The 26,647-nt window shown below is 38.5% G+C and overlaps 1 protein-coding gene across 1 annotated transcript in view; it reads right to left on the minus strand.

The window, feature by feature from the left end:
• The window catches only part of Abca12 (ATP binding cassette subfamily A member 12), a 158,429-nt gene extending 145,040 nt beyond the window's left edge, over window positions 1–13,389 (minus strand). The window contains exons 1-2 of the mRNA XM_051190416.1: window positions 12,940–13,389; window positions 995–1,088 (exon numbers count right to left, since the gene is read on the minus strand). Coding sequence (XP_051046373.1) covers window positions 995–1,088; window positions 12,940–13,008 — 163 coding nt within the window. The 5' untranslated portion in view covers window positions 13,009–13,389. The remainder of the gene's footprint in view (window positions 1–994; window positions 1,089–12,939) is intronic.
• Window positions 13,390–26,647: the final 13,258 nt, after the last annotated feature.

Genomic DNA, 26,647 nt, shown 5'->3' on the forward strand with positions numbered 1-26,647 from the left:
TTTTGAAGAGGTGGCTGCTTGGAAATATCTCACTTGTCTTTTCCTCCCAAACTAAGAAAACTAATCCCCAAAAGAAGTGAACAACAATAGCAATGCACTAAAAAGCAGCACTGGTCAAATAACTGAGGCTCAAAGCTTCCGCCTCCGATGCCAAGGACTTCCTGAGTCCTTCCTGAGTCTCTGTGTCAGATCCAAAGAAAAACGATGGAGTGATTTACACAGTGTGCCCACTTTATAACTGGGCAGTGACTTCATAGAAGAGAAACAGCTGTAATTGGGAAACAACCTTCTTTCAAACAAAATGCGTTGACACATTTACGCTGCTCAGCTCTCATCAGTGAAGAACAGAAGAGCTGTTTGCAGTCCAGGATTTTGTTTGTTCAGTTGATCAAACATGTGCCTGTATTTTCTACTATGGGAGTGAAGAATGTCAGAGGCTATGGTAGCTGCCTTGTGTTGTGCCATGGCCAGACACGTGATGTAGACAGGAAAATTTAATTCATGCTGTCCTCTACATGTCCCATATAGATAACTATATACATACAAAATTATAGTTTTTTTTAATTTTTATTTCTTCCCCGAGATAATGTCTAGCTGTGAAGCCCAGGCTGACATCTTACTTAAAATTCTCCTCTTGGTCTTCCAAGTGCTGAGATTATAAACATGTATCACCATATCTGCCTATGGTTCAACATTTCTGTTGCTTAAGAATTTCAAACACCTATATAATGTGTTTTTAATCACCTTCCATTCCCACCCCTCCTATTTCTCCTCCATCCCCCTGTCTGTAGTACTTTTTCCTCCAAACTTCTTGTGTTCCTTTTCCCACCAGAGTCTACTTTTTGGGAGGGAAACCCACACAAACTTTTCATGCAGCTACTGCCAAGAGGAAATACCATCTAAAAATAAAATTTAGAACTGAGCACTGACAGGGCACTAAAATAAATTTTAAGTAGAATACAAACAATAGAGAAACTACCAGTTATTTACTTACAAGTAGGTTTTGCTGTTGGTGGAAATTTGGTCCGGGTAATAGCCAGAATTATGAAAATAATGACTGGCCATAAGATCAAGACAAGTGTCCAGAGCTGCAAAACAACAATAGAAAAATGTTATAGTACTGACAGTAAATATATATATATTTATATTCCAACAAACAAAAACTACTGAACACAAGAAGATTGTCAAACTAGAACATTCCAACAAGAGCTGGATATTTTAGTACCTGTCTTATTAACAGGAGAAGAATGAGATAATTTCATTAATGCAGATGACTTCATAAGATTTTTTTTTCAGATCTAGTCTTCAAGTGGTCACTTAAGGGTCCCTTTCTGGTCACCAGTCATGACAGTCCCAATAGTGACTATTTGAAAACTCAAATAACATCAGTAACTTCCAGAAAAATATTTTAGTATTTTCCATTTGTCTGTTGGGTAAGATTCAGTTTTTCAAGTATGGCATATAAAATACAGCATACTTTCAACACACCTTACAATTTCCAGTGTCAGCATTCTATACTGAGCTACAAAGACTAGCATGTGGCCTTGAGTAACGGCCCAATAAATACTGTTGAACAAAGCAATGAATGAATGAGCCAACAAAATGAATAGTTGAGTCAGAGAGTGAACTGTAGCTCTCCGCCACCCTGGAGTAACATCCTGTGTGCTTCCATTGTAGAGCCTAATTTATTGTTATGGTTGCCTAGTTCCCAGAAAAAAAACTGACAGCTCTTGTATGGCAAGGACAGTGTTATATTCATTCTTTAATTTTCACTACCTGGTGTAAAAGAGGCTCCCAAGGAATGTATACTGCACTGAAACTTCTATGAGAGTTTCGCTTTCAAGCACAGGAACAGCTACTTTCCTTCCTGGTTTAGACACAGCTGTGGGCCATGGAGATAAACCGCCCTCAGTGGGTAAGGATGCTTGCAGTGTGAGGCCAATAAACTGAGTTCCATGTCCAGAACACAAGGAAAGGTGCAAGGAGAGAATTGACTCCACACAGTTGTCCTCTGACCTCCACACGCATGCTCTGATATATCCACTTCCCTGCACACATCATACACACACACACACACACACACACACACACACACACACACACACACACGAAGATAACAACAATAGTAATAGTAAAAAATTTAGAAGCCACAGTTGGGTCTGGCAGCACAGAACTGTAATTGAGCTGATCAGAAGGCTAAGGCAAAAGGAATGCATGTTCAAATCCTGCCGGGGCCAATGAGTGAGTTCAGCTTGATCCTGGGCACTTTAGTGAGACTGTCTCAAAATAAAAATAAAGAGAGGGCTTTTCTAATTTGTTCAAAGCCCTGGATTCAGTCCTCAGCACTGGGGGAAAAAAATTAACTCACTGTCTGCCAAATATTTTTCAGGCCTGTGATTCTGGCTCTTTAGTGGTAAAAAACCACACATGCACAAAAACATGAACTGTGCTGTTCAAACAGCTCTGGTGCTCAAAGCAAAGCGTGGAGCACAAACATTGCTCGCATTCCATCCAGTTAAACGTGGACCCCTCTTTGGCCTAGTTACAGTCAGAGTTCATCATTTCTCACCCTCTTTTGACCTATTTACACAGTCAAGAGTTCCACCATTTCTCACCCACTTTTCAGAACCAATCTCAAATGTTCTCCCTGTGGCTTCTTCCGTGTTGCAGAACAACCCAAAACCAATTGGTTACTGATCCCGGTTTAGCGATCCCTCAGTAACTCCCAACTGAAAACTCCACTAAAATTTCTGCCCAGGATCTCAGAGCGTGACTGTCCTTGCTGGTAGGTAGACTTTGGGTATGAGAGCGAGCACTTTAAGATTGAAGACATTCTTTTAGCCCTGAGACATTTGACGTTTGATTTGATCAGAGCCAAGATACATGCAGACAGGTGGAACTGCTTGGTGTAAAATGACATTTGGCAGACAGTGATATGCACACTGAGTTGCCTGGGGATCTCTCAAACATTCAGATGTGGACTTGGTAGATTTGAAGGGAGTCCTGAGGGTCTGCATGTCTAAGGCTCCCAGGTAGGTGGTATTGATGGTCCACAGACGGGAGTTAGACACACAGAACTGTTTATTGGGTCTTACAATATTTTTGTTGTGAAGTCTCCTTGGGATCATCTGATGGAAAGAATTCAGGGGCATTGTGCAGCTTAAATATGAGAAAGCACTATATTTTTTTCTGTCATTTGTAATTAAAATTTCCAGTAGTTGTGCATAAGAGTGAGGAACTCAGATGCTGTTAGTTCTGTGACTTTATCAGCATCAGAACTCATGGATATTTTAAAATCGCATTAGGATTGTTGCAAGCACCCCAAATGCTATTCCTACTTATTAACATGTTAAAATGATGGTGCTGTGGAGCTGTGACTAGACCTTTTATTTAATGATAGTATTTTTTAAAAGAAACATTTTATCATTTAATAAATTCTCTTTTGACACTTTAATAACAATTTTTATAGTTGGTCTTGTTTACAATTCAATTTATTCAATTTCTTTTTGTTTTGTTTTGCTTTAAAACATTACTGTAAGAAAAGTCATAGAATAGCCTAGACTGCCAAACACAATCAAGGCATCAAAGATGCTAAGGGTTCTTTCTTTATTTATTTATTCTATTACATTGTGTATCTTGGTCCCCATCCCTTTGCATCTGCCAACTTTCCCTGCACCCCCAATAAAACACAATTTAAGAGAAAAAAAAGGGAAAATAAATGAAATAAAGTTTAAAAGGGAAAAACTTTAAAAAAGGACTCTTCATATGATACTTGTCATGTCTTCTGCATACCAAATGCTAGAGAACTTGTCCAAGTTACACAGTGGGTAACAGTGTGAGAGCATGGGTGTGAATCTCAAAATACACAGGTCAAAAATTTTTAATGTAATTACTGCACTGTTTAAGGATTAAGCAAGAAATCATTGAAAAAAGTAGACTGGAAAAAATATTAGTGCCATAGAATTATAAACTGTGTTGTTATTCTTGCCTAGTCTTTGAATAGTGGAAAAATTGGAGTCTGTTTTTCAAACATTCTGGATACAAAATAACTATTATATTTTATGTGACTCATTTGAAACTTGGACTATAGGGAATTGAGGTTTTTTTTTAATGAATAATTGTGGATTTAACCATTTGGTATGGAAGACCAAAGTTACTCTTTTGGAATAGGAGGTGTGGGATCCATTAGTTGCTTTCAGAAGGATCTATTTGTTTTCTCCAGTAGTCTCATGAGAATCAGGAACTGAAATAAACTATTCCAGACATCCACCTTCAAATGAGGGACATACTCTGGCATTTCTTAAAGTTGTCTTTTTTGATTGATCTAATTGGATGATCTTTTTTCACAAGAGTGCTTGGCAAATTTTGAAATTAATTTTACAGCTATTTTAAATCCAGACAAAACTACAGTGTAAGCCAGAGTAATTTTAGTTCTTGGAAAAAACAAAATGAAACAAAAACCTATCACAAAACATCCAAACAAATCTATTGTCACAGGCTTTTCCTGGGGTTTTAGTCACAGAAGATTTGAGGGTAGTACTGAGTGCTGCATCTCAAAGGGATGATAAAGTCCTCTTTACTTTGGTCTTGAGTAAGTGTCTGGGCTCCCAGCTGGACAGCCATGCTCTCTAGGCCCTGTCCCTGGTGGCACATCCCAAGCCCCACCCCCACCCACGGAATCCCCAGAGACCTGGCAGCAGCCTCACCACACCCCCAACCATCAGTGACCACCAGAACCTGTGGTCCCTCCTACACCTGGAGGAGTGATCACCAGAGCCACAAGCCCCATCTACACCAATTGGAGGAAGAGATGGGTAGATGTTAGTGTAAGAATACATTCAACAATATGCTGTGCTTTGGGGGGTGTTAAAGTTGACAAATTAATCACAAAGACAGGAAATAAAGCTTAAATTTCTGTAACACCACGGTTGCTTTCAGTTCTATGCTAAATATTATCATAAGCAACCTGAAAGCAGAGATAGTGTCGAAGATCCAAGTCCTGAACCAATGAGCTGTGATTTCTGTTTGTTTGGCAAAAGGCTAATGTATTGATTTTACACTTAAGAGACACAGGTGCTACTTAGCACTCTGAAGAAAGCCATTCCTGAAGGTTGTATGTTCTGTTGTTATTTTAACTGTCTCATTCTATCTCTAACTCATTTGTACTCCCTCACCCTATGCTCTGGAAACTTAAAGGCATATATGAACATGTGGTTACCAGTTCCTTGGCAGGAAATGATATTCGTGTTCTTCAAATCACTTAGGGCTGTTTCCTATCTGAAGTGGCCTGTTCTGTTACTTGTCTCTCCATTCATCGCTGAACAGTTCATCTTTAAAAACTCCTTGGGTAAAGTTCACCCACACTATGACCGAAGAAGTCACAGTGGCTAAGTAAGAGAAATGGTTGACAAGGACCTCGTGGTACGGTCAGCCGGTGTGGGATGACTGATCTCCAGTCGGCTGAAGAACACAGTACAAACAAATAAAAGGCGATGGCAAGAGATTGGTTTCCTATGGTGAAATTGACAAAATTTTCCCCATTGGGGGGAATCCAAATTCTCACTATTGAACAGGGGAATAACAAAAAAAAAAAAAGGAAGCTAGAATGAATTCAGTAGTGGTGTAGAGGTAGATGAGAATTATCAGCATGAGTATAAACTTAGAATAGCTAATCCTGGTTATCAAACACCTGAAAATAGGGAATCTCAATTAAATAATTACTTCCATTGGACATGACTGTGGGCATGTCTGTGGAGACATTTCCTTGGTCAGTCACTGACATAGGAAGACCCACTCCACTGTGGGTGGCACCATTCCTAGGCAGGTGGGCCTGAGAACAAGTCAGTAAGTAAGGAACATCCCTACATGGTTTCTGCTTCAATCTCTTGCCTTGAGTTCTTGTCTTGACTTCACTTAATTGTGAACTGTAGCTTGTAAGCAAAAAAAAAAAAAAAAAAAAAAAAAAAAACCCAAAATAACATTTCCTCCCCAAAGCTGATTTGGTCTGAAGGGCTTATTACAGCAGCAGAGAATCAGGCTAAGACACTCCTTATTTCCAAAGTGTATTTCAAAAAGTCATGATGGTTATTCATTAATGCCAGCACTGGAGAGGCAGAGGCAGGTGGATCTCTGTGAGTTCAAGGCCAGCCTGGTCTACATAGCAAGTTTCAAAGCAGGCAGGGCTACATAATAAAACACTGTCAAAAACAAAAACAAAAAACAGAAAAAGGAAAAAGGAAAAAATACAAAATGATTGGTATAAATATATATTACTTATTTCCTGCTTTTCTACTTTATGATTCCAAAGTTCTTCCCATCTCATCCTTATATCATTGTCTGAGCCCTGAAAACACTGATTTTTCTAAGAACTCTTAACTTCTTCCAGTGGACATTCAAGAGTTACCAGCATTGCTAGTGGACTGTCACTATTTCCAGGCCTGGACATAGAAAATATATGTAGAAGATAAAGGTAGATCTACTCATCAATCATTGGTCATTAAACAGATATAGGTAGATAGAAGAAATTTAATAGCTTTGTTGTTCAGAGACTGTCAAATAATGAAAGCATATACATGGACACAAGTACCAGCCCATGAGAACGTGAACTTCAAATTTAATTCTATGGCCAAATTTAAACATTAAAATTCAGTATGATAACAGGATATCTAGGGGTCACTGAGTCTACAGACATAAATAAATATGAGTAAGAAACAAATGGACAGAATGCTTAGTAAGAAATGAAATACACGTGCGTATTTTCCCACAAGGGGAACATTGGCATCATACACGACTGATAAAATTCAATGGCAGAAAAGAAAACAGCATTCTTGAGTTTCTTGCCCAATGAACTGTTGTAAAAATAAGGAAATAGCTGTTGCAAAAAAAAAAAAAAAAAAAAAAAAAAAACCATCCTGAGAGTTCAGAAGGACAAAGGTAAAGCTTGAGATTAGTCTAAGAACCTGACGGCATTTACATTTATATAGAGAAAGAAAGAAAGAAAGAAAGAATCTAAGAATATATGGAAATAAGAACAAAGTACCTAAGATGGTGTTTTACATTTATGTATAGAAACCACACTAAAATATCTGAGTATTGAGGCACTAGCCTCAAACAGTTGTGGGTTTTTGTGCTGTCCTGATGACTTTTCATTTGAAATTATTTCAAGATTAAAAGTCTAGAAATCACTTTAAAGATCTCTGTATCCCTTCTTGAAAAATTCCTGACCCAGTTTGAAAACACAGGCATAAAAATGAAGCTACAGGAAAAGAGATCACAAAGAAAGAAGCTCCAAAGGCGGAAATTCTATCTACCCAGGCACAAAGTTGTTAAACTTGGTAGATATTTTTTAGCTTTGAGTTAATTTTACTATAGCATGGGAAGTCCGTTCATGGACTAGGCAAATGGACGCCTGCTTTGTACAAACAACAGAAGGGAACCAGCATGACGAAGCAACAACAGCTTATGAGGATGGTGTTTTAAGAGCACGTTAATTAGCAGAATGAATTTGGGCAGCCTCTTCTGATGTGCACAGCTGCAAGTTCTGTTAATGGACTGTCACGGGAACCTGGGGCTTTCTTCCATTGTGGCAATGATCAGTACTTAAAGCATTCATATGAAGTGGGGAGAAAGTGAATATGATGGGGGTAAGAAAGTGGGAGGGAGGTGGGGGTGTTGAGTTGGGGTGTTCAGTGTTGCTTGTATAAAACGTGAATGTGAGGGCAAGATGTGTATGTTTCATTTTTCATGGCATAACTTATGCTAAGCAAGTATTCTACCACTGAACTACACCTAGCCCTGTGTGATATGTCATTTTTTGTGTGTTTTGTTTTTAATTAGTTTTTAGTTAGTGCTCAAAACAATGGATTTTTTTCACACTTGTATCTTGATGGAATTTTATCACATTCACCTTCAAGTTGGGAGAGGTAATGGCAGTGCTAGATCTCATTGCCATTAACTACTCAGCAAAGTCATCACACGCAGAATGACATCAATCAAATGTACACTCACCCCAAAATTTCCCCTGAGAGTTGATCTGCAGTACCTAGCAACTATAATAAATTACTCAGCCACATTTACATCTCTAAGAACTATTCTTCAATTTTGTAAGAAACCTTACAAAACTGGTTTTCTGAAAAATCAACAACAACAAAGAAGCTTGCAGTCTCAACATTTTGGATTCCACTACCTAGTCAAGATTGTTCATTCTAATCCCTGCTAGTCCAACTGATTCTAACTGTGATTAACATTGTTACTATCTTCTAACTATTGTACTAATGGGTATTTTTAAAAAATAGTTAACTTTTAACGCCTGTTTTAAATTTTGAGAAAATGACTTTAAAATATCGCTTATATCGCTTAGAGACATTTGCCCTAGAGCAAAGACTGGGGGTAGATGGGCTAAATTAGACTAATAGAGGGTTGTATTCATTGCACATAGGTTGTTGTCAATAGGGTTCAAATGCCTTAAAGTAGAGCATGTGATCTCTGTTTCATTATAGCTGTACCATCCTCTCCTGTTTTATTCTTTGTGTATTCCACATAGTCACATTACTGCCTTGCCATTACAGATATTGGTGCCTCTTGTACTACAATGATTTGAAGTTGGTTATTCCTAAATGAATAGTACTGGTATTAGTACTAAGTTTAGTTATGTATACTTCACTTAAATAATAATTTAAAATTCCCAAAATGAAATATTATAGTCAGGTTGTCTTTTTATAATTAGTATCAGAATTTCTTATATGATTCTGAAGGATGACAGCTAATATTTATTGACTGTCTAGAACATGCTATTACACACTTAACCTGTATATCTCACTTAGCATAACAAGTTCATTTCCTCCTTAAGACAGGAAAACGTAAGAAGACTGACTAAGCCTTTCCATAAGCCACAGAGCTGATGTTTGAACCTAGGATCTGGCTTTAGCACCAGTGCAATTAGCCACTAAGCTATATAGATTAAACACTACAGAACATAACTCTGGCTCTCTTTGATCGGAATATTATATTTTTATTAGTCCATCCCTGAGACTAATAAAAGAGTTTTTATTAATTCAAAGCTGGAGAGCATTGAAAGTCATTTAAAGGTCTTCCTATAATCTAGAATCATAACTTTTTATTGCAAACTTGAAAATAAGAGTTGTCCAACCTTCCATAACATAAAATACATTGCCTCTTCCTCTGTCCCCTTCATTTTACATTTCCCTGTAAGACAAGAATGACTGATACCAGAAACAAAACAGGATCCCAAGATTTTCATTCAAAATAAGAGCATAGTCTCTTAAATATGGAATAAACTTTAGTTCTACCATCACAGTAAGGCATTAAAGATGCTGTGAACTCCTTATTGAGCTAGGCTTTCTGATATTCACTGTTACCATCCACATAAATAATTCAGCCAAAAACTAGTGCCTCATCATTCTTCTTGATTCTATACTTACAGAGTACAATGTATTTCAGAGATTGGCAAATGTTCTATGATGTAGATAGAAACAACATACTTTGCTGGGTTGGTAATGAAAGGGTTTCTTTAACATTTAAAGCTAGCATATGAAGTCATGGGTTGCATGTATGTCATACTGTAAAACAACACAATATTGTTGGACATCAAGCAAACATCTATCTCCATTGCTCCAATTTCTAAAGCAACATCATCTCATTTGCTTTAAATTTATTGACAGAATTTAAACATGCATGTCTGCTATCTATCAGGTTCCATAATTAACAAATGTAAAGAAAATTTTTGAGCAGTGAAAGGAATGAAGGGAATCAGTGGTTCCCACCTCCATTCAGTGAAAGGACAAGAACATTCACTCTCGCAGCAGAGTAAACCATACAGAACCTATGTTATATTAAACTGATGTAGAATTAAATCTCAGAACATAACTTAATCCCAACTAGTTCTACTCCAAAATTTATTTTAATTCCCACACCAACTTTGTTAAGGTTTCCTCTTCTTCCTCTAGTCAATCTGAAGGGAAGATGGACAAAAGGGGCAGAGATTGATGAAGGAAGGGTCAATCTAGATTCAAAATTTCATCATGGCAAATGTGGGCATGTCCATAAGAACTATTTCTGTCATCAGCTGAACTTGAATAGGATTCCCTACCTAAGCACTTGGAACAGAAAGTAATCAACTGTCATTAATTTTTCCTGTTCAAGCCCGAAGTGTAAAAGTAGAATCCATTTCTGACAAGATTTGAAGGCCCTATTTAGGAGCAATCCTAATGAAAGATAAACCCTCACCCATCCTGTTCAACCCCTTTCAGCCTACAGCTCTCCACCAGCCCATGCCTGTTTCCTGCTAGTAAGTAGTATCTCACTGGGTGAGCTTTCCTGTTGCTGTGCATCTCTTCTGGAATCTATCTTCATTTTCCCATTGTTTTTCAATTGCAAGCTCAGCAGGGTAACAACTGCATTTAATTGATTTTCACTATTCCCCACCATTTCTGGTGTTACTTAATACATTTTTTGTCTTCTTGTAGAATACATTTTCCCAACATAGCCGAGAATTATATTACCAAAATTCCTTTCAATAAATAGCAATAGCTGAGGCCTATAAAGCAGATACGACTTCTTCTTTGGTGGACTGAACTCTGAGCAAAATCAGAGAAAATGGGGGAATAAACAAAGAAATAGTAATAATAGAAATAGCATATTCCTCACTGGAGAAATCTGATTTTTATCCTTGAATTGATGATATGACCTTGGATAAGTCCCTTGAACTCCCTGGAACTCTGTAAAATTATAAGTTACATAACCTTAAATATTTTTAAAATTCTCATCTTTGTCTTTCTAAGTAAGAATAAAGTTTATATCTAGTATGTTTTAAGAGAGGTTGACACCCCAAATTACAGCCCAGCTGGATATTTATATAATAACTTATTCTCATGTTATTTCTCAAACCATGTAGCTGTCCGTAATTCTTGTGACATTTTCTATCGTGGTATATGTATTTGTATCCCTCAATAGTGCTCAGTCTACCTTAGTATTTTATATGTTTTTCCTTTCTTGTGTCAGTGTTTCTGCATTCACACACTCCATTATTTTCCTTTAAAAGCTTTCCTTCCCATCATCTTGCTTTGTGATGGAACCTCTTTTAAAAATTAAGGAAGACTGACATGGTGGCAACACTGGCATTTTCTTTGACATTCAGTAAGGACAATTAATTTCCAGTATTATACACCTCAATTTGAATTTTCTTGAGTATGAAAGTCTGGTTTTGAAATAGTATTTTCAGAATTAATATACAAATAAATATACTTGCACTTTAAAAGACTGATAAAAGAATAGCCACTTGAAATCTTGGTGTGCATTTTGAGCAACTGGGGATTAATGACTAAACTTTTAGAAACTATAAGGAAACATGCAATTTTAGCATTGATTTGATCAACAATATATCACTTTTCACTTCCTTTTTGGCTTTTGTTTCCAACTACTGAATTGTCACCTCCTCTACACTTTGGGTAAATTTCTTTTTTTCCATACTCTGTTCCCTTGGATTTTCTTCCATCATTAATTTGAATAAAACAAGTTGTCCAAATTACTCCCCTCCCTCAGTAATTTGTACTCATTAGAAGGCAGTTGGGTACCTATGTTCACACTTATATCTTTCCACACTACAGGATATATCTAGTAGACCTTGTGCCCATTTTATAAGGGAGAAAACCTGTGTTCAGGTTTTAGGAGCTCTGTCATCATGGGAGGAGTCCCAGCTTATGCTAGGGACATCCACATACCCAGGACTATGTCATCCTGCTGAATGACACCTAGAATCGCCCACGTGGGAAGTATGGGGAATTTTTTTTTTTTCTGTGTCATTTTACCAGTTAACAAACAAGAAAAAAAAAGTTAATGACCTTATCATGGTATGCCTATCACACCCATGTAATCACATGACACTTTATGATTTAAAGCCCTGGCTATCAAATTCAGTAAGATATGTAAGCACCTAACTAATCCCTTCTTTTAGTACATATGTTAGGATGTTGGGATGTCTGTTAGCCAGTATAGAATAAGATAAAGTGCCTGGATAGAGTGTTGAGTTTTATGGTGCATCTTATTTGCATATCTGTATTACCCAACTGAGGCTGGAGTGGATGGATTTGGTGTGGTTTGGAATCTCCTAGTTCTCATGATTCTTTTGAATACATAATTCACAGAAACTTGTTTCTCCCTCCACCTTCCAGACCCTGTCTGATGAAGTAAGTTCTGAATAGCTGGCTTTGTAATTTAAAAAGCAAACATTAATGTAAGGGCAGTGATACTCTTAAAATTATATATATATATATATATATGTGTGTGTGTGTGTGTGTGTGTGTGTGTGTTTGTATGTACATATAACATATACATACAATACATACACACAGAGAAACAAGCCAGCACACATAATCTCACTTCAAGCAAATGATTTTTAGATACTTGAATTCCTTTGGAAGCTTTTCCATCCTAGCAGCCTTCAACCTATTGTCTTACTTCTCAACCAAGTACTTGCCACGTTTAGCTTTCTGCGGGTTTCTTCCCATCTCAAATGCATTCAAATGGTGCTTCTATTCATCCCCTTAGAAATCCCCACCCCATTTCTAAAGTCATTAAGAAAAATTCTGAAAGCACGTTGGCTTGAACCCAGACTTCTTCCATAGCCATTCCAGTCCATCCAGTAATAAGGTACATCCTTTGCTTTGCCCTGGGACTGCCCTGATCTACTCCTTTAATTTATTCAAATCCAAAGGCTGTTTGGGGGCATGTTAAGACTTGCCCCATTGCTGAGAGACTGATGGAGGCAAGCATTCCTAGTATCTTATTTCTGCTTTGAAAAAAAAAAAAATGCCTTTAAGCTCTTCTCTATCTCTCATTAACATCACATTTTAGGATTGTCTGGAGTATTGCTTCATGTCCCCCACACTCCCACTTTAAACGAAACAACAAAAATCTCCTCACCGGCTGCCTTTTGACACCTAGCCAATTTTTCCACACCAGGATCCGAAGCTGATGAAACTGGGACGCCATCCTTCAGACACCCTGAACAAGAAAATTCCTGTCTCTTCCTTCAGGCCTCAAGAGAAGTGGTGTCCCGTCCAACTTGCTTTGTGCCAGTGGGTCAGGAGCCTTTTCACGGCATCGCTCTGTAGGGCCTGGGGCAGGAAACCCACTGCTCTTCTCTTCCCAATGGGATTGTTTTTCCTGTCAGTAAATCCTTAACCAAGGAGCTCTTCTCAGCCAAAAACGTCTTCAGAAAAGAGGCACCGGCTCCCTGTGCCTTTCAGTGGCTTGTGCTTACTGTAAAATAATGGCCAGTTGCTGTCTGTTGTGCGAAGTCCACACTGCAGAGAGAATGAGTACCATTCAGATAGTGCCCCACTGTAAAACAAACAAAAGGTGAACCCACACCTCCTACTCTCCAGAAATTAACTGCCTCTCCACACCTTAGAGAACATGTCACCTGCACTAGGCGCGTCATAGGAATTAGGCGGGACCCTGGACGGGCCAGTAAGACTTGTCCTACATCCCCTTGCTGCTTCTTTCTACATAGTACCTGCTGTGGCAGGGACAAGGCACTGAGGGTTTTACAGGTCCCAGAACCCAGTGAGTGGCTCCTGGAGTATTTTAAGTGTTGCTGAGATATTTTAAGTCAATAAAAACCAGAGCTCAGATGCAAAACAGCAATTTCAGCCCATCATTAGATGACAGACTTTTGAAAGCTCCAAACTTTAGTCTAAATTTTAATGTTTTCACTTGGGGGACATGCTGGGTGAGTCTAGCTCCTATCACAGTTTACTATGTCAAGTATAATGCCAAAACTAATTAGTGATCAGCTAAAGGTAACAAAAATGACATGCTGCGGGCCCCTTCATTTTGGTACAGTTAAAGAGCACAGTTAAAGTGGCCCAGAATATTTCTGCTGTCCTCTCTGCTTGGAATGTTCTCCTCCTCCACCCGCCCCCCCAGGTCTCTACCTATCAGAATTGTCTCTACAGTGACATCCTCCACAAAAGCCTTTTGAATGATCTCATCAGATCATCACAATTCTTTGTTACTATCTCCCCCTAATAATGTATACCTTGACCATATTGTTATTTTGAATATCTCAATTAGATTAAAATTTCTATGAGGGCATGAATGACTGTATATTTCAGTGCCTTATGTATGCTTAATAATCACAGTGGGATAAAACCGATCATTTAAGCCAATCAAATTCATATTTGATTCTTACTCCTTAACCTGATTGATTCTCTACTTGCAAAAAAAAAAAAAAAAAAAAAAAAAAATTCAAGTATTGTCTGAGTTCTTCCTTTAAACAAGAAGTAAATGCTGGTTCACCTGCCTGGTCTCCATACTAACTACAGGAGTTTGATGGCAGCCAGCCTGGGGCAGACTGCAACCACAATAGAGCATGCTCATTACCTCAGCTTTGGCTCATCTTACTGTGTAGTCTCTCCAAACCCAATCCACCAGACAAGCAGTCCTGGATATCTAGAATATGGCCCTGAGGGTTTTGTTTTTTTCCTAGACAAGATTGCAGACAGAGTGTATTCTTTGAATAACAGAAAACCTTTTGAAATAGTGTGCCCCTTCAACTTTTGTCGAGAGCAGAGCTAAGATGTAGGTGGCTACCATAGCTTCTAGGAATGACTAGTTTCTGTTTCCCTGCCATCTTTAACTGCTGTCACAATCCACAAGTCAGTAATGGTTCACAAATAAACAGTGCTTATTTGGGAAGACAGAGTGAGGCTGGGGATGTGATTCTAAACTTGAGGGACATTGTAGGCACAGTGGCTTTACTGAGTCAGGTAACCTCGGGTCAAAAAACTTGACTCATCACTGATGCAGGCATGTGAGAGGTGAGCTGAAAATGTACCATGTGGCTTCCAAGGAGGTTTTTGTCTGCTCTACAATGTCATCCCAGATTGGTGCTCTTTGATTTCCAATGAAGGTTTCATTGGAAACCTTACAGATGAAGAAGTTTTCCGATCTGTTCTTTTGATTGGAAAACTTCATCTACTATCTCATCTGCATCTACTAAATGCAATGAAAACAATGCATTTTATTACAACCCATGACTTCTTGGGAGCTCTGCTTCTTCAGAGTAATTTCCCAGCTGTACTATATATATATTAGTCCTTTGCATGGGAAGGAACATTATAACTGGCCCAAATATCACAAATATTTCCTTGGAGGCTGGGCAAGCTTTTTTAAAATATAATTTGCAGTAGTTTAATGAAGTTGGTGAACACTGACAATGAGGTTTTCCAAGTTTGTCCAGTTCTGAATCCATGAAGATCATACCTGCTCCCACTACTTTTCTTTAAGTTTGTGAATTTCTTTTAAGAGGAGATTTTCAAGGATGACGTTTTGAAATCTAATATGTTTAAATATGACTAGTTTTTATTTTTAACTGAGTTCAAATGTACAGTTATGTTGCTATAATATGACATTCTTTTATTTAATTAAACTTTTTTCATTTATTTTATGTACTGATCACAGTTCCCACTCCCGCCTCTCCTCCCTGCACCCCTCCCCATCCACTCCTCCTCAGTCTCCATTCAGAAAGGGGCAGGTCTCCCATGCTAAAAACTTTTAAAAGCCTACCATTAATCTTGGAAGGTATAGCTCCCATAAATTAAGGGTCTTTACACGGATTAAAATTTCAAAGTGATTATCAGGACAAACAAAGACACAAGAGGAAGAATGTTCAGGGGAATGGGGAAGGTTATCTCACTGGGGAGAATGAAGAATGTTCAGGGGAATGGGGAAGGTTATCATGATGGAGAATGAAGCATTCTACCCCAGTCTTGATTGCAGGCTGAGGTGCTACTGACAGATAGCTTAAGATTTTCCCAGAGGGAAGAGAAGGTGATCGTTAATCAAAGATAATCAGCACCCAAATATACAGCTACTAAGAATTATTTTTAAGCAAAAAAAAAGGTAAATTGCAGAGCAAATAAACAGGGGGAAAGTAGTTAGGATAACATAACACAAGAAAATTGAAAAAACAACCTTGTTTAGACAGGCATTTGGCATTTGTACATGTATCTGTAATTTCTGCATTCACTGTGAGTTCTAGGCCAACCTGGGCTGCATGTGAAGTTCTGAGATAGTGAGGGATAAAGTGAAATTTCAGTCAAAGAACAAACAGACGAGACAAACAGAAGCAAAGCATTGTTAACCAGTCCACTACTGCAAACATTAGACTTAGGGTTGTTCTGAAAAGTTAGTGTCACACCATTTTGGTTACCTGCTATGTGCTCCAGCCATGCCAGAGCTTATGTCAGAGGTCAGAAGACCTAAGTTGTCCTTAAGAATGGTTGCCATTGTATCTACCTAATGCCATCTACCTCACCTTCTGCAATATGTGGTTTTACTTGCTCACTTTACCAGCAGTAAAATACTTTTCAGAGCATGTGAAAATTCTGGAGTTTTGCCTTCCCAAGATCTGTTGTTTGCAAATTCTAGGAGAAGCCCTGCCAACCCAAAGTTGACTATTCTAAGTCCAGAATTGAGGGCTTGGCCATCTTTTTGAAGTTGCTCATATCTAAAACCCGCCAGGACTACTCTGTCTCCAGCACATAGCTTGAATGATGAGGCTACCAACGCTGCATAATGGTATGAATCCAGGATCTGCATGAACACTGGGCATGGAAGCTCTTGTCAATCAATTAGCCCTGTAGCACACTCCACAGCTGGATGAAAAATCAATCAGTCCAATCCCAGTGACAGGGTATTAACATGGCTAGAACACACTTCCTTTTAATGGTATTTATTAAAGCCATCCCTTACATAATAATAGTAGTAACAAAAATAAATCACCAGACTACAAAGTTTCTGTCTGTGTAGCCCGTCACTAAGAATCCAGCACAGGAACTACTCCACTACAAATGGTTAATTATTGCTTAGTAAATGATGAACACAGTAAGCTCTTACTAAGCCGTTATAGAATCGTCAAAGGAGACCTCCCAAATTGAAATTCTCACTGTCCCCCTTTTTAACGAAGAAAGCGGCATGCGGAAGTGCCTTGGCATGGGTTTGTTGGCTCAGTTGTAAATAGAGTTGTGAGAACAGCAGGCAGGAAGTCATGGTGTATGTCCATACTGTTAGCCTTTACACTTCTGCCTTCAATCACATAGGCTAGATTCAAAGGGAGAGGCAAATAAAACAGGCAATGGAGGGTTTCCTAGGGATCTAGGAAAACTTTAGAGATTGTTTTAAAAGTACACACAGGGAAAAAATATTGTCCAATGTGTGTTCTCAAGAATAAGTGATCCAAGAATCAAAGGAGAAGGCTCTATCTGCTTCCAGGCTTTTTTGTTGAGCACCAAACATTTCACAGCCGACTCTTGCCAGTTCCATCCGAATGTCTGATTCTGCAGCCATCCCTCCTGCCATCTGCCGTGGTGCCATAGTTGAGGACTGCTCACTTTCAGACTTTGCCATCCTGCTGCCTCTGCACAAAATGAAATTGTGTTCATTCTTAAAGGAGTGATTCGAGTGGTACTTCCTCTCTGAGGCCTTTCCGAACCCTCCTACCCACCACACCCCACTTCTAGCTGAATTAATTATTCCTTCAGCAACTTTCTCATAAACTTTTGTTCATAAAGATAGCCAACACTTCATTACCCTGTATTATGTAATCGGTCAGTTCCATCTACACTCTGATCTCCCAGGATACAGAGACCATGTCTTAGGGAATGCCAATGATTAAAGGTGAATTCTGTTACCAGAGAATGTGAAGAACTATGTCTCTATTACATATAACATGTTAAAGAGCTGGTTTAATGCCGATGATAAAGATGGAGAGTTGGGGACCTACTACTGAAGAACAGACGGTGGCATACTGAGGATGAAGAACAGGAAGCTTATAGCTACTATTCATAAAGACAGAGGGGTAGAATTGATGCTGTGGATATGATGTAATCTTTGAAGTTGAAATCTAAAAACCCTCATTTCGAAACCACAAAATAAGAAATTAACAATGAGGTAAAATACTTCAGAAATTTTAATGACAATCAAAACCACAGATTTACTCCTTTACTACCAAGCTAGTTTTTGACCAGTTAGCATCAGTGATGGGCTGGTTTATTTTTTTTTTTTTATTTTACTTATTTTTATTTTGTGTGTGTGTGTGTGTGTGTGTGTGTGTGTGTGTGTGTGTTTGGTTTGATTTGATTTGGTTTTTGGGTTTTTTGTTTGTTTGTTTTATTTTGTTTTTTCTCTTGAGACAGGGTTTCTTTGTGTAGCCTTGGCTGTCCTGGAACTCATGCTGTAGACCAGGCTAGCCTTGAACTCAGAGATCCACCTGCTTCTGCCTTCTGAACACTAGGGTTAAAGGCTTGTGCCACCATGGCCCGGTGACGAGTTACTCTTTTAAGATACTGACTTTGTCCATTAAGCTGCTATGGCATGCTAATCTCACACAGGATCTGATCCGTATGACAAACCCGTAGATGAAGAATGATGAAGCACACGGCAAGATGTTTTTCCAGGTCACACAGCTAATGATAGAGTAGTGACTTGAAGCCAGGCCCTTCTGTCTGCAAGGCTTACTTGATAACTGCTCCTCATAAAGCAAACCTGAGTAAGAAACTATCCAAGTGCGGACATGAAGCACAGAAGGACAGACACCATAAATTGGGAAACTGAATCCAACTCACAGCAAAAATAACAACAGCATCCTTCTTTAACAAGGAGGAGCGACACCACCCAAGGATTAAGATAATGAGACACCAGTTGCTAATACCTCATTACCTAAGCTCAACCTGCAGTGTAAGGAGCAGATAGCCAATGCTATGAATCAGGTAGCTAGGAGGAAGTGATCAGATTAAAGGTTATCAGCTATCCTATCACCACTGAGCCATTCCATTTGGGAATGCAGACAGAACAGTAGATTTAAAAACCAACTGGAAACAACTCTGATCTACAAAGTCACAAAGAAAAGAGCTAGAACCAGACTCCCTCTAACACAAGAAGGCTCTCCAAGGTGGTGAGATGATGCAGGGCCCCCCCAATCACCCCCCTCCCGCACAGATTACACAGTCCTGTCAGGGCTGCCAGTCTGATAAAGCAGCTGATTATCTTAGCATGTAACTATGGAAATTTCAAGGTAATTTACAATCTTGCAAGGGATTGCTCGCCCACTCAGAGTGAGTAATAATTGAATTGGTTAGACAGGTAGAGTATGTCAAATTAGCAAGTTTTACTACATTTAATGCAGCCATCCTGTGAGAAGTAACAAAAGGCTTTAAAAGCTGGTATGCTCTCCAAGAGGCAGGAGGGGAAGAAGAGAAGATTTGAGATGATTCCTCCTTTTGCAGTGTAAGTTTTCACCAATTCTTCATATTTAAAGGCAAAAGAAATGAAGCACATTGTTTTCCTCTCAGCTTAAGTTTTCATTCCCTAACATCTAGAGCAGCTAGTGTGTGTGTGGTGTGGTGTGTGTGTGTGTGTGTGTGTGTGTGTGTGTGTGTGTGTCTGCATCTATATGTATCTTCTTTATGAAAATGACTGAAAAGACCAATCTCTTCATGTTTTATTCTAGTGATTCATCTCCTCACTGAACAACTAGAATAAAAAGAATTTCACAGATATTGAAGAAGTCCAGATTTAACTAGAATCATAGGTTCTCCTAAAAATAAGAGAAACTGTTCTGGAAAAGAGATTTCTAGGCTAGAAAATAGCTCTTTCTATGGTTTTAATATTCCAACTTTCAATGTACAAAAGACAATCACTGTCTTATCCATCTCCTCAAACTTGAACAACATACCATTTTCCTGTATGTTTTCTATATGCAGTTACTACTTGGAAAAGATGAATCTAGAAAGACATGACTAGCCAATGATTTCTATTTAAACCAGTAAAAACATACTTTTGTCAGAAAGTCAAGCAGTAATTGGCCAATACATAGAGAATTAAGATATTTGTTTTAATGATTCTACATACTCCTCGTTAATTAGCACCTCTGTGTTTATCAAGTCTCTCACAAATAATATTTTGAAAGCAGAGGAGAAGGAAAGAAACAGGGAGGAATTAAATGAATGTGTGAGGTATTGTCTTCGTATGGAGATATCTGATAGTTTGGCTTCTGGGCATGAGAAAGCACTTTTTAATTAAGATAGAATAAATGCACAGGACCATACTCAAAAATATTCATCTTAGGGGTGCTTCTATCTATATAAATATGCATCTGTATATACTTCTTTATTTAAATATAGAGAGAATGGTCACAAAAGTTTAGGTACCATGTAACTATACATAGATTGTAAATGTGAAGAAAATAGAATACAATAAAAACAGAACATCTGGCTCTCTTGATATGCATTTTAATGAGTATTTTAATGATAGTGTGAGAAAAACACAGCATATGGCCATCATGTTGGTAAAGTTTGCTATAGAGAACTGAGCACATATTTTGAACCAAATTTTGTAGCAGATAGGTTCAACCACAGGATTTTTCAAAGCAAACTAACTCAATCTATCTTAAATTAAGTAATTGTACATTCATTTATTTTTGTCATGACTATGAATATTGGGTTTTTATCTTATCCCTTAGTCAATAGGAAAGCATTCATGTATAATACAAGTGAATGTAATTCAATTGGGAATAATTTAAATGACAAGAATGCAGCTGTCTTGCCCATTGTGTTATCACCTTTGCTTGCTTTCTGGATCATGGGGTTGTTTAGAAAGTTGGATGAGATCTATATATAGACCATAATTAAAAGAAGTGTGTCCAAAGTTCTCTGAGAAGCTAGCATGAACTTTCCAACCAGAGGCTCTTCAGGGAAACAATCTGTTTCTCACCTACAATTTGACCTTCAACTCTTCAGCCTCCTGAAATAATAAAAGTTCATTGCTTAGAGCAAACAGCAAGACTTCAGCATATCACAAGAAGTCCATGAAATGAATTCTGTTGACGCAATGGCTCCGCAGCCTCCAGAGGTCACTGGCAATATGCCATTTTGTTATAGCAACTTCATTCCCTAAACTAGAGGTCACGTGAGAAATGCCAAATCATGTTGAAAGAGCTTGCACTAACTTGCTCCAAAATGCTGGAGTGTTACCGGGGCATATTTAAAGAGTTGCTTTGACAATGAAGCCAAGAATGGGAGGAACTGAGCAGAGGAATCTCTAGTGAGGCTCAGTTACTCTCTCTAGAAAATGCAGTAATGTTATTCTTAGTCCACAGGCATGCTCTTAATCTGAAAGTTCAAAGAAATCTGGATAGCTCAATGTGACCTGAAACCTCTCTGCCCCGAGTTCATGTGTCCATGCATCCTTATTACAGAGCTGTACATTCTTTTTTTTTTTTTTTAATTCAGAATATCAGGTTCCCTCTTTCTATGAAGTACTTATTTGAAATCCCAAATGAAAATGTTTTAATCTTTATACTGCCCACATGGGAACTCAACACACTGGTGGTACATATAAAATGAAAACAAAGGAAATTAAAACCATACACTAAGTACTTGGTGAGTTTAGTGCCCTTGCTGGAGACTGGCAGAGTCTTGCTACTGCTAGGGTCTACAGTTTTTTTTGCCTTCCTTCCCCAACTTGTTTTCACTGCATTCTTTTTCTTCCCTTCTGGGGTCTAGCCCTCCACCGCTCCTTTTTTTTCTTGCTAAGTATTTCTTCACTCTTCTGTGACCCTTTGGTGCCTGCTGACCTCCAGGCTCCAGAGAGAACTTCGATTGCCCATATATCAGAGAAGAGCTTTAACCCCCAAATTTCTTAGGCACTGGAAGAAAGGATGTTCTAATTTTTGTGCATGAGAGACTCTGCTAGTGGGTCCTAGAGGAGTGAAATGTCCCCATAGCTAACTACTATTAACTGAAATGATGCTTCATCACTTGGAACTTCCAGGCAATGGTGATCAAGGAAGATAACAATATTAATTTCACATCAAACACTTCAAACTCAAAGCCATGTGCAGTTCTACACCAGGACACATGAAATAGGCTCCCTTTCTATTTCTTCTTAGACTTCAGGCAGTTTGAGCAGACCCCTCTGGGCATCTGTGACATATTCTCAGGGCTCTACCAATTCCTTTTGAAGATTTCACATTCTGGTGTTTTTATTTTTGCGGTACCCTTTCATATTTATGGTAGCCTGTTATATTTATGATAGTACTTGACAACTTATGGTATTTCTTGATACTCTTTGATAATACCCATATTTATGGTATCTTTTGGTGTATATGCCCTTTGATGTCATATTTATAGCATCCTTTATAACGTTAATAGTCTATGATATTCTTTGATATAAATTGGTAATTTTTAATGTTGATGATACCTTTGAAAAATTAAAGAAGCCTATTTCATTTTTTTCCGGACACCTAGATAAACAATTAAGTAGAAAGTTACCCTGTATAATAGAAATGTTTAATCTTTTAATGAATTAACACTACCTACTTTCTTTTTTCTTTTCTTTCTTTCTTTTTTTTTTTTTTTTTTTTTTTTGTTTTTTTTTTTCTTATATATCGATCCCAGTTCCCTCTTCCTCCCTCCCTCCCTCGCATGGCCCCCAACCACCCTCCCATCCCATTCCCCCTACCACCACTCACAGGGAGGGTGATGCCTTCCAGGAGGGATCAACAAAATCTGTCAGGTCATTTGGAATAGGGACTAGGCCCTCCCTCCTGCCTCTAGGTTAAGGGAGTATCCCTCCATAGGGAATGTGCTCCCAAAGACCTTTTGTGCACCAGGGATATATCCTGATTCCACAGCCAGAGGTCCCGTAGACTGCCCAGGCCTTTTAACTGAGACCCATGTTCAGGTGGTCTGAGTCGGTCCAATACTGGTTTCCCAGCTATCAGTCTGGAGGTCCATTAGCTCCCCCTTGGTCAGGTCAGCTGTCTCTGTGTGTTTCTGTAGCCTGGTCTTGACACCATTTTCTTATACCTCCTACCTTTCTGCATCTGGATTCAAGTTTGGCTCAGTGTTTAGCTGTCACTACCTAGTTTCTTATATCCTTATATAAAATTGACTGCAATTGATTTGTACCTGCTATTACATCTGAAATGTGAAAGAATTTTGAGATTTCTTTACAAATTATAAAAGTACTACTTCTCTTTATAATATTAAATAACTGGATTTTTCTTGTTATATATGTATATATATACATATATATATATATGTATATATATACATATACATCTATAAACATATGTAGAGAGAAACTCAAGATATTCATATTGCAGAACTGTAAAATCATTGATTTTTTTTTCTTTTAGTAATTCAGAATATCAGTGTTTCTGAAGGAAAATGTACTTGTCCTTAATAATGTTTTTGTATTGGGGGTGGTTTTAATTTGTTTTTTGGCTTTTGGTATTTTGGGGTTTTTGTTTGTTTATTTTTGGGTGTTTTGTTTTCAAGACAAGCTTTCTCTGTGTAACAGCCCTAGACATCCTGGAACTAGATCTGTAGACCAGGTTGGCCTCTAATTACAGAGATCCACCTGCTTCTGCTTATTCAGTGCTGGGATTAAGGCATGCACCACCACCAGGCCTTAATAATGTTTTAAATGGAATTTACATCTCATAGCACCAAAAAAACAGTTACTGGAAACTTTTAAACAAAAAGAGACTGCAATGGAGAAATAATTCCAAACAAATGGCCTTGGCACATAGGTATTAATTATAGATATTGATATGATGCCCAACCATAAGACAGAAATATATTAGGAATTTTAAGTTCAATGTAGAGACCCAATTTAACATGGTAGAGGAGGCCAATGAAGAATCAGGATGATTTTGGATCTGTCACCTTCCTATTTCATGATTCTTCCAGGCCTCTTGACCTCATCAAAACCACAGAACCACCCCTCAATCGCCATCACCATCATGCAATCCCAAAGAGGATCGTGTGAGATGAAGTATAAATTATCAAGCACTTACCCCAAAGAAATACTAGGTAATCACAGAAAATGTATTTTTTTAGTATGAACAGAAAAGTGATGGATTAGAGACCCCCGTCACCATGCTGCATCTCCATGAATCTGAGCCATCATCAGATGCACAGTTGCAGGAAGAGTCCAGTCATGGAGAAAGCCAGCAGAGGGCAGCTATGAACAGTTATTAGGTAAAATCCTAAAATACTAGCTGCAGGATTTTAAAGGCAATCATGGACCTTAGCATACAGCACTGAGCAAAGGAAAAGGGAATGAAAGAAAGCAGCAAGCAAGTGCACCAGACAGTGACAAAGTTTATGGAAGTTCATCCAATGTCCCTGCACACAGGAGTTATGCCAAGCAGACACCAGAGAAGAGACCCACTCCATTTCTCTAACTTTCTAGGGGTTCAGCAAAAGGAAGCCATGAGACAATTTTCAGTTAAGTGTCCTGGCTTGGAAAGTAAATGACCCTCCATTTTTATATTTACAAACTTCAAAGAACACCCCTGTTCATTTGTGTGCACTCTTTCTCTTCCCCCTTCCTGCCTTTGCCTCTCTTGTTCTCTCTCTGTCTCTGTCTATCTGTCTCTATCTCTCTCTTACACATACACACACACACTAATGAGCATCCCACCTCAGCATCAGGAGAACCCGTGTAACAAAGATGGCGAAGTGGCTAGACTCAGACACATGGATACAAATACACTTCAGCAACGAGAAAGTATGGACCAGACTTCTCAGTGGAGGCAAACTCACAGGCAAGGCTAACTACCCCTGAGCTCTCTATTTCCAGTAAGACAATGCTTTAGCCAAGTTTCTATAGAGAATCAGAATCAAAGGAATTTACCAATGTATTAACATAGCTTAAAAATAGTAACCACTGCCAAATCACACCAGAGCCACTGAAAACCCAGTACTCAATTCTTAGGGCTAAATGCCTCAATAGTTGTAGTAAACCTAAAATAGATGTCCCTCACTGTGGGCAATGACAAATCACTCAGTCCACTAGGTGGGGTACCTCAGGAGTCCCAGTAAGCACTGGGAGCTGGGAAAGTTCCAGGAGAGCTGCTGGTCTATATCCCAAATAAGCACCCCAGAAACGCTGGTTCTTCCGATCAGCAAAGGGACCCTACAGAAGCGGCATCAATGGGACAAATCAACCTGTAGCAAAAGAAGAGACCAAGGAAGCAAAATGCAAGAATAAACTTCCTTCTGAAATCTTCTTTTTGTCATTCTGTAAATATGTTTCTCATACTGTTTAATGAATAAAGCACTGTTGGCCAATAGGAAAGCAAAATAGACAGAAGTAGGAGACAAGGAGGATTCAAGGAAGTAGTAGGAAGGAGTCAGCATAGAGAGATTGGAGAGAGCAGAGGCCGGCCCCACTATCCAGTAAGAGGAGACCACGTGGAAATACTTAGATTAATAGAAATGGGTTAATACTTAAGATAGAGCTAGCCGATAAGAAACTAGTACCTGGCCAACAGCATTATATTAAATACTGAGTCTCGGTGTGTTATTTGGGGATGGTACCACAGTGGGTCCAGACAGACAGGGGGAAAACCTACTCATAACTTATGGCGTCCAATGTGGCTTAAAACTTAAGAAAAGCTTAAAAAGGATTTTAGAACTAAAAGAACAAAGACAAGCCAGACTTCTGGCTAATAGCATTTTTCTGGGTTGGACTCTGTTTTGTGAGAGACAAGCAGAGACTTGCCTGACTCCTTTAAGGGAGGTTTCCTGACTCAGCATAAGCAGTAAAAAACTACATGGCTTTTAAGAAGTGCTGCTAACAATTCATTGGTGTGTACCGGAGCTGGTAATGGCAGTGACCACATCTCCAAACTGGCAGCATGCTGTTGAATGGCAGCGTAGACCAAGGCAGTGAGAACAGCTCTTAGTTCTGGCGGTAAAATATCCCCTGCCATCTTGGATAGACCGATGGCTAATACAGCTGTGGCTTTCATTTTAGCAATATTGTTGTTTACCAGATAAAAGACTCATGGCCAGAAAAAGATAAAGATTTACAGTAAAGACAGATTCAGATTAAGAAAAACCTCTAAAGGTTTACAGTGTGTTTTAAAATATATGTAGGCTTGGGAGAGAAAAAGAATAAAATGGTTTTAAAAATACAGAGAAGAGCTGGATGTGGTCACATGGAACTTTAATCCCAGCACTTGGGAGACAGAGGCAAGCAGATCTCTGTGATTTCAAAGTAAACCTGGTATGAAGAGTGAATTCCAGGACAGATAAGAGTTACAAAGAGAAGCCCTGTCTCAAAAAATGAAAAAAAAAAAAAAAGAAGTAAAATAAACAGAGTAATAAAAGGGCCACATAAAAGATGGAGAGAATCTGGATACTGTACGGTATTATATTGTCTTTGTATCATTTGACTGCTTAGGAAACAATAACTGTTAAAGGAAATGCTGCTGGATTCATTCAATTTATATATTTTAAAAATGCTTTGACTCCAAAATTTAAGTCTAATAACAAGTTACTGGGGAAAGGGATTTCTAGTTTTGTTTCCACAGAAAATGAAAAGCTACAGATTCCTTCCAGAATAATGTGGTTTGATGAACTCAGACCCCCTGAAACAGAATCCCAAGTAATCCAAAATTTAAAACACCTCTGACAAGGCAGCCTTGCAGTCTTCTTAGGATCCCCATAATAGCGCCCCTTATCAGCAGGAAGCAGTTTGGAAATAACAATACCCAAATTCCAAATATTGTTTATAAATGTTTGTTTTCATTTAAATGGGGTTGGTTATA

This window comes from Phodopus roborovskii, unplaced genomic scaffold (genome assembly GCF_943737965.1).
Source record: "Phodopus roborovskii unplaced genomic scaffold, PHOROB, whole genome shotgun sequence".
In the NCBI taxonomy this organism is placed as follows: Eukaryota; Metazoa; Chordata; class Mammalia; order Rodentia; family Cricetidae; genus Phodopus; species Phodopus roborovskii.